Source organism: Mesoplodon bidens (genome assembly GCF_964165515.1).
Source record: "Mesoplodon bidens genome assembly, contig: HAP1_SCAFFOLD_150, whole genome shotgun sequence".
Classification (NCBI taxonomy): Eukaryota; Metazoa; Chordata; class Mammalia; order Artiodactyla; family Ziphiidae; genus Mesoplodon; species Mesoplodon bidens.
Window position 1 is genome coordinate 55,966 of NW_027672498.1, and position 18,708 is coordinate 74,673.

At 43.7% G+C, this 18,708-nt stretch overlaps 1 protein-coding gene across 1 annotated transcript in view; it reads left to right on the forward strand.

The window, feature by feature from the left end:
* The window catches only part of LOC308610107 (E3 ubiquitin ligase RNF157-like), a gene marked incomplete at both ends in the record, with an annotated part of 314,581 nt that overhangs the window by 12,480 nt on the left and 283,393 nt on the right, over positions 1–18,708 (forward strand). The window contains 2 exon segments of the mRNA XM_081259359.1: positions 1,544–1,613; positions 1,615–1,648. Of these exon segments, the coding sequence (XP_081115485.1) occupies positions 1,544–1,613; positions 1,615–1,648 (104 nt within the window).

The window sequence follows — 18,708 nt, forward strand, 5'->3', positions numbered from 1 at the left end:
AGTTGCAGGGCAGGAATAAAGAGATAGGCATAGAGAATGGACTTGCGGACTTGGGGTGAGAGTAGCATTGACGTATATACACTACTGAATGTAAAATAGTTGGCTGGTGGGAAGCAGCAGCATAGCACAGGGAGATCAGCTCGGTGCCTTGTGATGACCTAGAGGGGTGGGATAGGGAGGGTGGGAGGGAGGCTCAAGAGGGAGGGGATATGGGGAAATGTATGCGTATGTCTGATTCGCATTGTTGTGCAACAGAAACTAACAGTATTGTGAAGCAATTATACTCCAATAAAGATCTATTTTTTTTAAAAAAGCATTTTTTTAATTGAAGTATAGTTCATTTACAAAGTGTTCATTTCTGCTGTACAGCAAAGTGACTCAGTTATACATATACATACATTCTTTTTTCTATTCTTTTCCACTATGGTTTATCACAGGATATTGAATATAGTCCCCTTTGCTATGCAGTAGGCCCTTGTTGTTTATCCATTCTATGAGAAGCGTTCGTTTAATCATCAGATTTGGAAAGTGTTCCCACATGGAATGTGCAGTGTTACCCAAGCCTCCCTTGGTGACTTAGTGCCATCACGTCCTGGCACGGTTCTTCCTTCTATCTGGATAAGGCAGATGGGGATTCTGACCCTGACTGCTGATTGCATCTGGTTAGTGTAGAGTTGAAAATATCCCTGCCTCCTGGCTGGTCAAGGTGGGGCAAAGAGAGCCTGTGTGACTGATGTCCCTGTAACCTTGGCCATTAGCACTGCTAATGAATTTGAGACTAGGGTCTGTGTATGTGTCTATATCTTTCATAGCACTAAACCTGTCCAATTAAACTACATAATCTATGTGGTAGTTGGTAGGTAAAGCCTGGGGCAGTATTATTTAAATTTGTATTTTCCTATTAAACAATCATTTTGAAACAAATATGAAAAACAAAGAGCCTTCATTGTAGAGGGTTATGGAGGTATACACATAGGTAGGTAGGTGCTGAGACTTCTGTGTATAGGTATGAGCTGGCTTATGAAAAATCTAGGTAAAGAAACATATGTGTGTATGCATGCTGATACCTGCATATAAGATTCCTGAATAGGTGGAGAACAAAGAATAACAGCTTCCAGTGTAAGGAAAAAAATCAGGAACAAAACACATATATATATATGTTCATTAACATCTATCTATCTATCTATCTATCTATCTATATATATATAACATAGATATGTTCATACATTATATGTTCAGGTGCATTGTTGGGCCTTCTGGTCTTTTGCTTCATGGTATCATAGGCAGATCATGGTAAAGATTCAATTAAGAATGTCACAAGGAATATGGTGATCTATTTTATATTTGGTATCTTGGGTTCTCGCTGCTATGATTTTGCTTATTTTGTGCCATTATCCCCAATCAAGAGAAGAAAATTTTCCTAGGGTTAGAAATTGCTCTAATTGTTTGTTGAAGGGTTAACCATTTTTTTTTCCGCATCAGCTTTTTCACTTGGCTTAGTTTGACTGGTTTCTGTTTGATTTTTCTGTCTCTCGCCCTCTAGGAAGCTATTTTGCCAGCCACTTCATTATGGGAGGAGAGAAGTTTGATTCAATTCATCCTGAAGGCTACCTGCGATCTGAAATTTCTGGGAAACAGACGAGTTGCAGTATGATTGTAATCCATTTACATCCACGCGGGGCTAAGTGGCCCAAGTCAAATGGTCTTGTCAAAATAAGTTTGTAATTGCTGGTTCAGCAGTGTTTGTAGTTTGGTCTGAGTTGAGAGGGGCCTTGGGAGCCAGACTGCAGCCTCTTTGATGGATCAGGGTCTCCTGGCACTAGAGGCCGCCCCGTGGAAAAGTACAGAGTCTGCCTGAGGGCGAGGACAGCTCACAAAACCCAGCTCTCCTAGGGATCTGAAGCTCTGCCTAAATGCCACCTCTGCAGACTGCCCTTGCCCAGCCCCTATCTGGCCCTCACCTCGCTTTTCGTTCCTCTTCATGGCACTTCATACCATATAAGCGTTTATTTCTCTGTCTCCTCCTGTTTATTATCTGCCTTCCCCATCAGAAGGTACATTTCACAGGGCAAGGGCTGTCCTACTGCTGCATCCCAGCACCCAGGACAAAACCTGGGACATTATGATAAGCCCTTAATAAAGATCTGTTGAATGAATGACTCAAAAAGTTCCCCTTGATATCTGATCTGCTATCAGACTGTCTCTCTCTCCATTCATTCAACTCATTCCATAAATGTTTATGGAGCATTTTCTCTGCACCCAGCCTGAGGCTTTGTAATAATAGCTTGCATATGGCAATTGAGTGGCTGCTGTGTGCTAAGGAAGGCCCTAGAGACTTCTCAGGCATTATTCCTAATCTTCACAAAGACCCACCTGACAGAGGATTTATTATCAATCCCATTTTGTAAGTGCGAGAAGTGAGGTTGCAAGAAAACTGAGTTTCCGAGAGGTGAACAGCGGTAATAGCCTTATATGAAGTGCATACTATGTTCTGGGCCCTGTTCGAAGTGCTTTACAGAAAGTTTTCCCAAAGTCACATAACTAGATCTGCCTAGCCAGAGATCCATAATCTTTCCACTGCTTCTCATGCTTCAAAATATCCTGCCTTTCTCCAGAAACTCCTAGTTTAGTGGGGCAGACAAAACATAGGAACAGGAAATGTTTCAGTAGCACACAAGGCCCGAAGGGATGGGATTCTGTAGGAATAGGGAGTGTGGGAGGGGAGTGGCAAGGGCAGATGCTTCGGTGCTGGTGTGGAGAACAAGTCCTTGGAGGATGGCTGGGTGTTCACGAGGCGGGTGGGAAAGGGGCTTCCCGGGAGTGAGGTGCAGAGCACAGGCCTGAAAGCATTCACGTTTCTGTTGAATCAGCTACCATTTACTGAGAAACTACCATGGACCAGGTACCGTGATAGGCGCTGGGGATACAAAGCTGAAATGAGCATGGTTTGTTCCTCCCCAGGAACAAATGAGTAAGCCAGTCTGGCGGGAGTGGACCTTTCCTGATGTCGAAACAAGATTGGGAAGGTAGGTGGGGACTCCATTACCTCGAGACGTTTTCCACTCTCTCCTGTAGGCTCTGGGGAATACTGAAAGTTTTTAGACAGATATGTGCCCTGGAGAAATTATCTGTTTGTTTGTTTGTTTGTTTTTTAGGAAGGTTAATCTGGTGACTCTTCCATCTGGAGCTTTAATTAAAAAACGTTGTTGTTGTTGTTGTTGGTTTTCATTGTTTTCTTCCTTTCTATCTGGGGTGACAATCCTCCCCTTCAACACCTTCTAATTCTGAGTCCAATAGTACTTTAGAAAATACCAAGTCCTTTCTGCTTCAGATTCACTTATGACAGCTCACACTTATCAAATGTCTGTTCTCTGATTTTGCTGCTACTACCTTAGCCATTAGAGTGGAAAGATTTTTTTTTTCTGATTGAGCCTGATAAGTACTCTTCCTCATTCACCGAGAGTCAGCTTATGCCTGGAAAATGCCCTTTCTTCTCACATGGACTTGCTGTTTGCGTCCATTTCTTCCTCCCTTTTTTCTTTCCTCTGGTGTCAGAATAGATTATGTACTTTAAAAAAGTGTAGTTGTTTTTTATTTTACCTTTTCAGGCCATAAAGATTATTTTATTTATTTATTTTTGGCTGCTTTGGGTCTTTGTTGCTGTGCGTGGCTTTCTCTAGTTGCGGTGAGCAGGGGCTGCTCTTCGTTGTGGTGCGTGGGCTTCTCATTGCGGTGGCTTCTCTTGTTGCAGAGCACGGGCTCTAGGCACGTGGGCTTCAGTAGTTGTGGCTCGTGGGCTCTAGAGTGCAGGCTCAGTAGTTGTGGTGCACAGGCTTAGCTGCTCTGCAGCATGTGGGATCTTCCCGGACCAGGGCTCGAACCCGTGTCCCCTGCATTGGCAGGCGGATTCTTAACCACTGCGCCACCAGAGACGTCCCAAAGATGATTTTAAAACAATGGAACACTCATTTAGGTTCATTTTGAGGTTTATGCCAGCTAACAAACCTTCGCAAAGTTTAACCGCCTTGTTTACACTTCTCTGTGAGCCTGTGAATGACTGAGCTCTTCCAGGAGCACCGGAGAGCAGACTTGACCTTCACTTGCAGGCTGTCTCCCAAAGGAGCATCAACACTGGCCATTTTGTTGTTGTTTTTATGAAGTAGTCATTAACTGTGCTTCATGTTGTACAGAGCAAATGTTTTCAAAGAGCATCATGATTTCATGTTAAGAAAGCAAATCAGGGTCACTTCAAAGAGGGAGGTAGAAGCAGAGAAAACAGAAGAAATGTAGCACATTTCCCTTTGCTTTCCCCCTTTCTTAGTTAATAATAATAATAGCTAACATTTATTGAACACTTACTGTTTGCCAGGCCTGGTTGTTCTAAGCTCTCCGTACATGTTCTCTCTCTGTGTTCTCACCCTAACGAGTAGGGTCCTGATTTGACAGATGAAGACCAAAGAGACACAAAGAATTAAAACAAAGATCGCAAAGCCTGGAAGTGACTAAATCGGGATTTGATCCCAGCAGGCCAGCTCCAGAGCCTGGGGTCCTCTGCCCTTTCCTGCTGGTCAGGTCAGGTGCACTCAGGACCCCTGCGCATGTCCTGTCTGTGAAGCTGTCTAAGTAGATCATCAAGTGAGGTTTGTGAGATATGGAGAGACAACCATCCCAAAGTAGCCAGCATGGCCATGACATGTTCTCCTGAGTGTCTCTTGACAGAGTCCATATCTGGTGTGTAATTCCACCTGCCGACCTGACCTGGGGAGTCCGCCGTTACCACACGTCAGCTTGTTTAGGGGAAGGCCCATCGATTGAAGGTTGACTGGTCGCTTGAGTTCTGCAGAGCTGACCTCTACTCTCTAGTAACGTATCTCGGTGTTGGTAAATGGGCGTCAGGTTGCAGAGGAAAGTGAACAGCCTTATAAAGCCATCCAGCAGCTTCAGGCAGGAACAGCACCTCTTTCCAGAGAGATGGGGACAAAATATGTTGAAATAAATTATTAGATTAAATTATAAATGCCATAGACTTCCTGGCTTCTGGGTCTTGTTTTTCCTGTCATTTCTGAATGATCAGACCAAGATGAGTACCATTCAGTTCTCGCTCAGCCTGTAGTTTTTACTGGAGTTGATCTCCCACTTAGGAAAATCCATCAAAGTCAAATGTATTATCAAGTCTTCAGGTCAGATTTAAAGAACCAGATATATATAGAAGGATGTACATATAGAAGGATGGTTGAAGAGAGGTTGGAATCAAGATTGGAAGTTTTATATACCTTAAACTCTTTGCAACCTTGGCAAGTCTATCACTCAGGCTCTCAAATTACCCACTTGTAAAGTGGAGGCAGTTCTGACTTTATAGGAATGTCATGCTTGAAAAATGCATTTCAACTGCTGGATGCAATGAAGTATGGAGCAAGGTTAGCTGCACTCACTAGGCTTTCAGGTTGGTTATTTCTGCAGTTACTGATGGTTCTGGGTGGAGAGAATACCCACTGTTTTTTAAGCAACTGTCTTAAGTAGTGAACAGGGCTTCTGAAGGCCTTTCTGCCCTGGTCCCTATATAGAGGAGATAAGATGGTTGTGTTTGTACATCACAGTTGAGTAAAGGCCATTCGTCCTCTTCTTAGGTGGCAGAAGAGCTGGTGCTGATTTTTTTGGTTCTTTATTGCATTAGATCTTATTTTGTTGAGGTAAATTACTGCTAAAACTCTAAATTATTTGGAGGCTTAGTGACCTTAGGATTGTCAGATATCAAGTGTTCTCTTGACTCTCCCAGAGTTCAGATCTCTCCTGTCATCTGAGAGGAAGCAGCTGAGTTTTCGTTGGGCCCCTAATACTCCACATCCTCTTGGGTGTTTTGTCGCTTCTTCCTCACGCTCCCTACAGCCAGGCTGCACAGCTAGTGTTGAGAACCAAGGCACACACAGGTGGGCTTTCCTTCTTCCTCTCATAGAGATGTACCCCCAAGTTGTGCTTAAATCCAGTTGCCATAAACTGAACGCTTTTATTCACATATGGGCAGGGAGAGCAAGTTAGTTAAAGGAATTTGGCAATATATGCATTTATGAAGCAGGATTTTACACATATAGAGCTTTGTGTAAGCCATGGTGCCGTTTATTCATTCAGTAAATACCTGTGAGTCATATATTGTGCTCGCAACTGGGAATGCAAAGGTGAGAAGGATTTGGCTCCTTCCCCGAGGAGCTCTGACAGAGTGGGGTGGGCAGATTGCCCCTGACTGTGATGGATCGTGGTAAGTTCTCCGAGAGAGACAGGGCCAGAGTAACCTGAAAGCGCAGGGGAGTGGGGATGCCCTCCTCCCAGGGAACTGGCTCTGAGAGGAGTCCTGGAACCTGGAGGGATGAGCAGGACTTCCCAGGTGGAGACTGGGAAGGTCATTAAGGCAGAATTCACAAGCACTGCAAGAAAGCACAAAGATGCAGAAGGGCACATCGGGCTTCCAGAATGGCAAGAAGTCTGTAAGGACTGGATCGTGAGGGATGTTGGTGGGAGATGAGGTTGGAAATACAAACTGGGCCCGTGTTCGAAGGGCTGTGAATATTGTACTGAGAAGCTTATACTCTTCTATGGCAGTAGAGAAGGTCATAGTCATGAGTGGCTTTGCCATTGACTAGCTTTGTGGTGTAGGTTAAGGTATTGGCCATCACTGAGCCTCTGTTTCCCCATCTATAAAAATACCCATCTTGGGGCCTCCCTGGTGGCGCAGAGGTTGAGAGTCCGCCTGCCAATGCAGGGGACACGGGTTCATGCCCCAGTCCAGGAAGATCCCACATGCCGTGGAGCAGCTAGGCCTGTGAGCCATGGCCGCTGAGCCTGCGTATCCGGAGCCTGTGCTCCACAATGGGAGAGGCCACAACAGTGAGAGGCCCATATACCGAAAAAAAAAAAAAAGAAATGTTGGGAATTCCCCGGTGGTGCTGTTGTTAGGACTCCATGCTCTCACTGCTGCAGGCCTGGGTTCAATCCCTGGTCAGGGAACTAAGATCCCACAAGCCACACGGTGCAGCCAAAAAATTTAAAATTAAAAAAAAAGAAAGTTAAAAAAATATCCATCTTGCTGGAATATTTTCAGAATTCAAATAATGACAACTATTGTGATTTGATTTCCATTTTAGAAAGTTAGCTCTTTAAATCAACTCACAGTGTAGAGTGAATCAGAAAGGGCGGAGATTAAGGAGACCAGTTAAGAGGTCGTAGTTTTAGTTAAGAATGAAAACTACCTGAACTAGGATAGCAGCATTAAAAAATAAGGATGGTGCAGATTCAAAAGTTGTGGGCAGTGTGAGTTGAGGGAAGGGGAGAAGTTAGGGCAGAGGACACGGAGGAGCAGCCCCTGGGGTCAGCTACCACTTAAATGGGATCCTCTGCACGGGTTTTGTCTGCAGGTTGGTTTGTGCCCAGGCCCCAGTGTAACCAGACCGGTTGGTCACAAGTACCCCAGTATCTACTGCCTTGGAGCCTGTATTCATCTGCCCAGGCTGCCGTAATAAAATACCACAGGCTGGGTGGCTTAAACAACACATACTCACTTCTCACAGTTCCGGAGGCTAAGAACTCCAAGATCAAGGTGCCGGCAGACTGGGTTGCTGGTGAAGGCCCTATTCCTGGCTTGCAATGACTGCCTTCTTACTGTGTCCTCACATGGCAGAAAGAGACTGGGAGTTCCCTGGTTGCCTAGTGGTTAGGATTCCCGGATTTCACCACCATGGCCCGGGTTCAGCCCCTGGTTGGGGAACTGAAATCCTGCAAGCCTCACTGTGTGGCCAAAAAGAAAAAAAAAGAGAGAGACTGATATCTCTATTTCTGTTCTTATAAAGCCACTAATCCCATCTGGAGGGGCCCACCCTTATGACCTTATCTAACCCTAATTATCTCTCAAAAGCCCCATCTCCAAATATAGTCACATTGGAAGTTGGGCTTCAACGTATGAATGGGGGGGGGACATGAGTCCATAGCACAATGTAAAGTCCATGGAAGGAGTGGGCCTCTTTTCCGAGTGAGTGTGTGTGTGTGTGTATGTATTAGATTGGATTTTTTGCCTTTTGTCTGCTCTCTTCTTTCCTTCTTCCTTCCTTTATAATTGTACTACACCTGATTTTGTTTTGGGCATTCAGTTTGGCAATATTTAGTAAATTTTCAGCTGTGGCCCAGCTATTTCACTTCTCTGAGTGTCCATGTAAAGGAAAAACATACTCCTGTGTCTTTCCTCTGCTCTCAGTATTCTACTACAATGCTGATTCACTTTTTTAAAATTAATTAATTAATTTATTTATTTTTATTTATTTTATTTTTGGCTGCGTTGAGTCTTTGTTAGCTATGTGCCGGCTTTCTCTAGTTGTGGCGAGCAGGGGTTACTCTTCATTGTGGTGCACAGACTTCTCCTTGCAGTGGCTTCTCTTGTTGTGGAGCATGGGCTCTAGGTGTGCAGGCTTCAGTAATTGTGGCATGTGGGCTCAGTAGTTGTGGTGCACTGGCTTAGTTGCTCCATGGCATGTGGGATCTTCCCAAACCAGGGCTCAAACCCGTGTCCCCTACATTGGCAGGTAGTTTTTTTATTTTTAAAATTTATTTTTATTTATTTATTTATTTATTTTTTGCAGTATGCAGGCTTCTCACTGTTGTGGCCTCTCCCATCACGGAGCACAGGCTCTGGACACGCAGGCTCAGCGGCCATGGCTCATGGGCCCAGCCACTCCGCGGCATGTGGGATCTTCCCGGACCTGGGCAGGAACCTGTGTCCCCTGCATTGGCAGGTGGACTCCCAACCACTGCACCACCAGGGAAGCCCTGGCAGGCAGTTTTTAACCACTGTGCCACCAGGGAAGTCCCCTGATTCACTTTTTTTTCCCAATTTACTTTTAATTAATTAATTTATTTATTTATTTATTTTTGGCTGCATTGGGTCTTTGTTGCTGCATGCAGTTCTCTCTAGTTATGGTGAGCAGGGGCTACTCTTTGTTGCAGTGCGCAGGCTTCTAACTGCGGTCGCTTCTCTTGTTGCAGAGCACAGGCTCTAGGCACGCGGGCTTCAGTAGTTGTGGCACACTGGCTCAGTAGTTGTGGCTTACTGGCTCTAGAGCACAGGCTCAGTAGTTGTGGCACACCGGCTCAGTTGCTCCACGGCATGTGGGATCTTCCCAGACCAGGTTTCAAACTCATGTCCCCTGCATTGGCAGGCAGATTCTCAACCACTGGGCCACCAGGGAAGTCCCTCCTGATTCACTTTTGACACTAGATGTGTGTGGGTTTTCCACACATCAGGCAGGAATTGTTAAATAAATTATAGTGTATCTATACTATGAACTGGTATTCAGCCAAAACTAAAGTAGAGCTGTATCCACTGAGGTGCAAATATATCTATGACCACATCGGTTACCAAAAATAAAAGCAAGTTCCTATATATAATGTAGAGTCTGGTTTCATTTCTTTATTTTATTTTTTTAATATTTCTTTATTTATTTGGTTGCACTGGGTCTTAGTTTCTGCCGGCAGGCTCCTTAGTTATGGCTCACTGGCTCCTTAGCTGTGACATGTGAACTCTTAGTTGTGGCATGCATGTGGGAGATAATTCCATGACCAGGGATCGAACCCGGGCCCCTTGCATTGGGAGCTCGAAATCTTAACCACTGCGCAACCAGGGAAGTCCCTGGTTTCATTTCTGATAAAAATAACAGTGTATAAAAATATATGTATACATTTATGTTGATATTTACAGGTGCATAAAAATACATGAGCACAATGCATTTTAACCTGTGATGGGGTAACTCTTGGGGGTGCATCAGTGAGGGGAGGTACTTCCTTCATATTCTTCTATGTTGTTTGAATTTTCCCCATTGAACATGTTTTCACTTTTCAATTAAAAGCATTTAATTTTTTTCTAAAAATAGAGAAGGGATTACTGCTGAGCACAGGAAGGAAATAAAATATATAGAGGAGAATATATAGAGGTAGGAAAAGTAAGGAAATTCATAGAATACTGGTTTTAATTTTTTTTAATGAACTGCAAGAAGGGTGTGGTCTGCTGAGTGGTTACAGGCTTGTGGAAAATGAGAAAAACATCAGAATAAACATGGAGAGGGATGGAGTGTCAGGCTTTGGGTGTCAGGCTGTGATGGTTCAGCTTTAGAAAAGTCAGATTAGGTGTGGATGTGACCTGCTTTTAACAAGCTGAGAGTAAAAGAAAACACAGATTATAAAAGAACTAAACTAGGGAATAAATATTCATACTTTTAATTTTTTTATTTATTTTATTTATTTATTTTTGGCTGTGTTGGGTCTTCGTTGCTGTGTGCAGGCTTTCTGTAGTTGATACGAGCGGGGGCTATTCTTCATTGCAGTGCAGGTTCTTCTCCTTGCGGTGGCTTCTCTTGTTGAGGAGCATGAGCTCTAGGCACACGGGCTTCAATAGTTGTGGCACTCGAGGTCCAGAATACAGTCTCAGTAGTTGGGGTGCACGGGCTTAGTTGCTCTGCCGCATGTGGGATCTCCCTGGACCAGGGCTCAAACCCGTGTCCCCTGCATTGGCAGGCAGATTCTTAACCACTGTGCCACCAGGGAAACCCGAATATGCATACTGTTTAAATGCTTTAAGGCTTTACAGACAGCTTTACGTAAGGATTTTTTAAAACAGCATTTTTATAATACATGTCTTCCTACTTCTGGGCTCTCCCCAGAGGTGACCACGCTGCTCATTTCAATAAGTGATCTTCTCGATCTTTTACTTTCAGTTTTTTTAAAAAATTGTGACAAAATACACATAACATATATGGTATCATCTTAACCGTTTTAAGTATGTAGTTCAGTACATTGACATTGTTTTACACGCAGTCTCCAGAACTCTTTTCATCTTGCAAAACTGAAACTCTGTCCCCATTAAATACTAACTCCTCCTTTTCCTCTCCCCCTAGCCCCTGGCAACCACCATTCTACTTTCTGTCTCTAGGAATTTGACTACTCCAGTACCTCATCTAAGTGGGTTCTTACAGTATTTGTCTTTTTGTGACTGGTTTATTTCACTGAGCATAATGACTTCAGGGTTCATCCATGTTGTAGCCTGTGTCAGAATTTCCTTCCTTTTGAAGGCTGAATAATATTCTATTGTATGGCTAGAGCACATTTTGTTTTTCCATTTATCTGTCCGTGGACACTTGGGTTGCTTCCACTTCTTGGCTGTTATGAATAATGCTGCTACGAACATGAGTATTACATTCAGTTTTTAAGGCACACGTGCACACCAGTATTGGCCTAGGGAAGAAATGACCATTCAGTTTTAGGAACTTATTTTAATGAAGTTATTGTAGGTCTTCAATTTTGTAATTTAACTTGTTTTTATATACTCCCCCCCAAGAAAATATCCTTCTATCTATGTTAACTTTTAGTTCTTAATAAAGATGAAGAAATCATTTCAAATACCTTCTTCTAGGGAAAGTTGCTTCCTGACACTTAGTGAATAAATATCAAATACATAAACAAAGACTATTTTGCAGTGTACAGATAACATCCTAGTCATTTTCCCAAATACCGAGAGAATATAACCAAACTGTAGATTTTATTCAAGAGTTAGTTTCAACTGTCTCTTGACTCCAGAGATAACATGAGAAACAGGAGAAAGCTGGTTACTTTTACATGCAGAGTAGGATAGATTATTTTTTAGGTAAATGAAAGCATAACATATGAGACTTAACAGTATGTGTAACGTTAGCGCCACCTTTGGATAGTAAGTTATAACATAAAAGAGACAACTTTGGAAGCTAGTTGGTTGGGTCCAAGCGTTTGCTACTTGGCACTAAGAAAAGGATTTTTAGTGGCTTCTGTCTTAGTTTTCCACCCTGAAAATTCTGTTTTATGGAGATGGGTTTCTGTAGTAGATGGATCATGGGATGGACAGGGGTCCCATTGGTATGACAGAGACCAGCGAGTCACACTATCCAGGGCAGCTACACTTCATGCTGAGGTCCCAGTGATGAGAGGGTGTGCCCCCAAAGAAGTCAAATCAGCTGATAGGACTGCTCCTGCCATATGTTCCTTTTTTTTTTTTTTTTTGCGGTACGCGGGCCTCTCACTGTCGTGGCCTCTCCCATTGCCGAGCACAGGCTCCGGATGCGCAGGCTCAGCGGCCATGGCTCACGGGCCCAGCCGCTCCACATGTGGGATCCTCCTGGACCGGGGCACGAACCCGCCTCCCCTGCATCGGCAGGCGGACTCTCAACCACTGCGCCACCAGGGAAGCCCCCCCCCTTTTTTTTAAATTACCTTTTCTGGAAACAAAACCCAACTGCTTTTAATTTACTTTCTATCGTTGTTTTTTTTTTCTTTTCACTTTTGTCTTGTGAATTGTGAAATATTTATATGGAAGTATAGAAAGCACATATCTACAGGTAAAGAAACTGCAAACAAACACCCTTGGACTCGCCACCCAGATCAAGAAATGGAATATCGCCAGCACCTTAGAAGTTCACCTTATGCCTGACCCTGGTCACATCTGCATTGCTTTGTTAAATAAAAGCTTTATTGAGATATAATTCACCATTGGTTTCTCCATGGTAGAGTTATCATCTTTCCCTTTGTAGTTGATAAGTACCTTTGGGAGGATAGTTTGAAACTGCTGCCTAGATTTCTTTTTTTTTATTGCTCACTGTATTCTTTTTTTGTTTGTTTTAATATTTATTTATTTTATTTATTTATTTGGCTGTGCTGGGTCTTAGTTGTGACATGCGAACTCTTAGCTGTGGCATGCATGTGGGATCTAGTTCCTGGACCAGGGATCGAACCTGGGCCCCCTACATTGGGAGCATGGAGTCTTAACCACTGTGCCACCAGGGAAGTCCCAGATTTCTTTTTTTTTTTAATTGCTCCTTTCTTAACTAACAGGATGCTGCATATTAGATCTACTGCATTGCTTAGGGATATAAGACAGGGATCATGGTTCTGTCTGTCTGGTGTGTAGGCTTCAGGGTATAGTTTTATGGATTAGAGCTATAGAAAGGGGTTGTAACGTAGCCTGAAATTATGAGAGTAGGCGAAAAAAATTCTCTGGAGAAGAAACTTTGCTGGAGATGATGAGGAATAAGAACAGTGTTTAGTAGTTGTTGACCTAGTGGGTTACCTTCCCGATATAAGAATTTCAAAATCAATTTGGATTATAAAATTATGCACTGGGAGAAGAAAGGAGAGGAGGAGAAGGAAACAGTTTCTTCTCCGTTCTTATCATAATTTGGTTTCTGTCCTAGTTGAGAAGATAGTTTTCTTCGATAATCATGAGGCCATGCCCACGTTGATCTCCCCCCCATTACACAAATCGTTGATTGATTGACTCATTCAGTCATTCTTCATATGGGTTCATTTGACTGAACCCCTATCATCCTCCAGGCTCATGTTCAACACTAGAGATACAAAGATAAAATGAAACCCCTGCCTGAAGGAACATACTTTATAACCAGGACATATGCACGAGTTGGAGGAGGGTCCGAAGAGCAAAGGCACAGAAGCATCTAACCAAGTTCACAGCTCTGAACTACAGATGATTCAATAAAATTAAAGTGTAGGGTCCAGAGTGTGCAGGAGAGACACAGCAAGAGATAAGGCTGTGGATCCCGGCCTAGACCAAGGGGCCTTGTGTGCCTTCCTGCAAACTTTGGACGTTTATCCTATAGGAATGGGGAACCATTCATGTGGTATAAACTGGGAGTCATTTAATATACATTTTGAAAGATCACTCCGATGACAATGTAGAAAATCAATTAAGAGATGATTATTTTTACTGTGGGAACATAAAGCAGAGCCCATTGTCCAGATGAGATCTGATGAGGTGTGAGTCAGGTTGCAGTCAGAATAAAGAAGAGGGCCCTGATCCGTGAGGCTGAATCAGTGTTGGTGACCAACATTGGAGGCAGAGTCTAGGCTTTGGTACTCAGACTGTATCTCCCGGGCCCTCCCAAAGGATACAGCCAGCTCATGGGTTTCCCTGCTTTATGTGGCAGACCCATTCTAGTGTGCCGGCTCCTCTAAACCTTTTGGTCTTTGCTTCCAAAGACTTCTGTGCCAGTTCTGGAATCGCTTAGTGCGGGCCATTGCTCGTCCAAGCTCCTAAGAGGCCCCCTCCCCCAGCAGCTGTGAGACCCAGGCCTTCGCCAGCGTGTTAATTTTGAGTCATGAGAGGATGTCCTCGTATCAGCAGCTCCTCCTCATTCTGCTTTATAGGCCACACCCATGACCAGCACCCTCAGGACCCACACATCCTTCCAGCTCCTGCCAACACGTGTGTCAGCCCAGTCCCCTGGGATGTTTGCAATAATACCCCCTCCTCTCTTAGCCGGCCCAGCTGGCCCCAAGTGAGTGATGCAGCCAGGAGGAAGATGGGGGCAGTCCATTGTAGGGCAAGCGGTGTCCTGTAAGAGGCTTGTCTTGTTCGAGACTGCTGCCGTGGTCTTCAAGCAAGGGGGATTCCTCTGTTTTCCAAGGAGAGGGAGTTGGCCACTTTGAGGGCCCAGAGAATCTGGGGTTCACAGTTCTCAAGTAAATAGATACAGACATCCCATCTCAGGCCTTAGAGTTCACCCTTTCCATCAGGGCCCTGACTTTGACATAGGAGACTTGCCTGGACTGAGTTCAGCCTTCTTAGAGCTGCCACCCCTAAACATCAGGTCCTGAGCCTGAGGGAGGTAAGTGTCTTTAGGCTGGCTGACTGTCATACTCGGCTTCAAGTTGCTGGTTGTTGTATCCGAGGCTGTCTTTTTCTGTTTTCACTGGGCAGACAGCTCTTAACAACAGCCACCCAGTTCCACAGTCCTTCTCGTGACCATTTCTTCTGCACCTCCTGTACCAGAGAAGTTAAACCAGTCAGCGCATCCCCAGCCACAGGTCGCACTGCTACAGCACTCCAGGGGCCGTCACCCCACTGATGGGTCCATGTTGCCATCTGGCTGGTAAGCGACCCACCCTCAGAATTCCACCTGCTGAGTCCACTTCCGTAGGCAACTTCTGATGCCACCTGGTCTAAGGCAGACTCTGGAAGCAAACCTGTGCTAGAGACTTTTGTGAAAACTCTTTACTGAAGAAGTGCTCTTTGGAGAAGGGGCATAACGGAAGCCAGATGGGGCAGGGGAGCAAAACTAGGCAGCAGTGTGGTCTTGGCACAGACTCGCTCCAGCCTGGTCCTTTGGGAAAGCTCTGGAGTACAGCTTGCACCACAGAATCCCCCCATCTCGAGGACAGGGGGCTGGCCTTTTGTACTCCTCACTGTGCTGTCGTGAATATTCCATTGGGTTGGCCAAAAAGCTCGTTCGATTTTAAGTGAAACTGAGACAGTTTTCATTTCACGAAGGACTTTATTGATCAACGAACGTACTCACTACCCGAGCAAATGCAGCATTCTGTGTATTTTGTTCAGCATGTGTATGCATATTCCTAGGAGTACGCCCGCAGCTGGCATTGCCGGGCACACAGTATACTGGAGAAGATACTGCCAAATGGTTTTCCAAAGCAACTATACCAATTTTACTCCTGTCAGGAGTGTTTGGAGTCCCCAGCACCTAGTATTTTCCATCTTTTTCATCATAGCCATTCTGGTGGGAGTGCAGAATTAACTTCCATTTTCCTGATGACCCATGAGGTTGATCACCTTGACATATATTTACTGGCCATTTGGATCCCTCCTTTGTGAAGTGTCACTTCAAATCTCTTCTCTTAGCTGAGCTGCTTTTTCTTTATTAGTAAGGAAATAATAAGAAAAACATGAGCCCTTTCTCAGATAAATATATTGCAAATATCTTCGCCTAGTCTCTGCTTGCTTTTCACTCTCTCTTTTTATTTTGTTTTTATTTTTGTATTCAGTATGTCGGTTTGCTTGTTTTTGCTTAAAACAAACTTTTGGTAAATCTTGGCAAGAGGTAAAAATGTGAGAAGTTCTATTTAACAACCGTAATTTATTAGTTTTCAAATGCTGCTCTAACAAATTGTTATAAACTTAGTAGCTTAAAAGAACATGAATTTATTTTCTTATAGTTCTAGAGGTCTAAAATTAAGGTGTTGGCAGGACCTTCTGGAGGCTTTAGAAGAGAATCCATTTCCTTTAATTTTCCTTTCCTAGAGGTTCCCTGCATTCCTTGACACATGGTCCCTTCCTCTGTCTTCAAAGTACATCACTCTAGCCTCAGGTACCATCTTCACAACTCCTTTTTACTCTCTCTTTTTAAAAATAATTTATTTATGGAGTTCCCTGACGGACCAGTGGTTAGGAATCAGTGCTTTCACTGCCGTGGCCCAGGTTCAATCCCTGGTTAGGGAGCTGAGATCCCACAAGCCACACAGTGTAGCCAAAAATAAAAGATAAATATGAATTAATTTATTTTTATTGAGATATAATTGACATAGAACATTGTGTTAGTGTGAGGTGTACAATGTGTTGATTTGATAGATTTATATATTGCAATATGATTACCACCAATGTGTTAGCTAACACCAGCATCAGGGCCCGTAATTATTATTTCTTTTTGTGGTGAGAACATTTAAGATCTAGTCTCTTAGCAACTTTGAAGCTTATGCCTTTTCACTCTCTTCCCAGTATCTTTAGTTGAACAGAAGTTCTAAATGTAATATAGTCCAATTTATCTGTTTTTTGCTTATATGGTAGCACTTTTTGTATCCTATTTAAGAAACCTTTCAAATACCCAAATCATGAAGATGCTCTGTTTTTCCTCTAATAGCTTTGTTTAACCTTTCACACTTAGGCTTGTCCTCCATCTGGAATTGATTTTGGGGTGTGCTGTGAAGTAGGGGCCAAGGTTCTTTTCCTCCTTTTCCTTTTGTTTAAATTGACCCAGCACCGACCGTGGAAAAGACCATCCATCCTTTCTCATGGCACTGCAGGATCGCCTTTGTCATAAATCAAGTGACAGTAACTAGTTTCTCCAGTGAAGAATCCACTCATGTCCAACATGGGGGTGGGGGACAGAGGGGAAAGGGTTTAAAGTCTGACGGCCAGGTTCCAGGAGATGAGCGGGGAAGGGGCTGTGTGGTCTCAGCAAGCCTCCGTGTGGAGACCTTGAGTTAGCCCTGTGTTTTCAAAGAGCTCCCTTGCCCTTGGCTGTGCCCTGTGTCCCTGGGATTGTCAAATCCTCTGATTGGTAAACGTCTTCTCTTAGAGAGGGGACAGGTGGCCTCCTGGCCATGTGGCATCTGGGAAAAGATCTCAGAGTCGAAATGCTCTTCATTCAGACCTTCCCAGTCTCCTCTTTCAAACCTCAGTGTACCCCGCTTTTAGGACGACCTGTTGCCTCCAATTTCTAAGCCTTTCTGGGACTCTGGGCATAAATATGTTTCTGCCATTTCGAATTTCAGCCTTTTCTGTTCTCCTAAATCAGTTTCCACTTGTCTGTGTGTGATACAGCTTCCAATTGTTTATTTCCTCTCCCATTCTCTCTGTTCTTGTGGTTTTACACATTTTTTCTTCTTTTTCAAGCCCTTTGCTGTCATTTCAGTGGGAATTCAGAAGGGAACAGAAGTCAGTACAAGTATTGAATCTGTTGTGGGCACTGGGAGGCCTATCCTAAACTTTTGCCTTCATTTCTTCAAATTTTCTAATCTGTGCTGATGGGAGCTGGGAAGCACTGTTTGACTTTAAATTCCCTATCATTTCTTCAAACTACATCTCAAAATTTTTTATAAATTTATTTATTTTTTATTTTTGTTTTTGGCTGCATTGGATCTTTATTGCTGCATGCGGGCTTTCTCTAGTTACAGCGAGTGGGAGCTACTCTTTGTTGCAGTGCGTGGGCTTCTCATGGTGATGGCTTCTCTTGTTGCAGAGCAAGGGCTCTAGGCGCACGGGCTTCAGTTGTTGTGGCATGCGGGCTCAGTAGTTGTGGCGCTCGAGCTCTAGAGCACAGGCTCAGTAGTTGTGGCGCACGGGCTTAGTTGCTCCACGGCATGTTGTATCTTCCCGGGCCAGGGCTTGAACCTGCGTCCCCTGCATTGGCAGGTGATTCTTAACCACTGCGCCACCAGGGAAGCCCCATACATCTCAAAATTTGATAGATAACCCCTTATATATCTAATATGAAATATAAGATATAATATAAAATAATTTATTACATAGAGTAGAAAGGGAATGTGTAAACAATATAATTGGGGCTTTGAAATTACAGGGCAAGGATTTTCTATGTAAAAATTTTAAATTAAAAAAAAGCTGTAATGTGACCTTGTATTGTGCTAGAAGGTAATTTGCAATTTCCCTCAGTCTCGATTTGCCAGGGAGCTCGTCATTGTCCCTTGTTTTGCATTTATACGTTCTTTGTACTCTGCTTCATGTTAGCCTGAAGTTGCGTAGGAAGCTCTTGAGTGATTCTTAAAGAATTCAGTAAAAGTTCAGTGTTTTGCTAGGCACAAAATAACTCACTGTGTGGTCAAGCCAAATCTGATAGGCTGGAAGAACATTCTACTGGAACTCAAGCTTTTTGGCTTAACAGAATTTTCTTATTAATGTATATTCTATTTCAGCTACAGTAATTTATGTTTTCTTTTAATACCAAAAGCTCAACCAAACCAGAAGGAAATCTGGGTGTGTCTTGTACCATATGACCATGGAAGAAGGAACCCGGATATTTCATAGAGAGGCAGTTTAAAATAAGAGGTCTTTGTCTTTGGATGGAGAAGAGCTGCTTCCCAGCTCACGAGGACACGTCCTGCTCC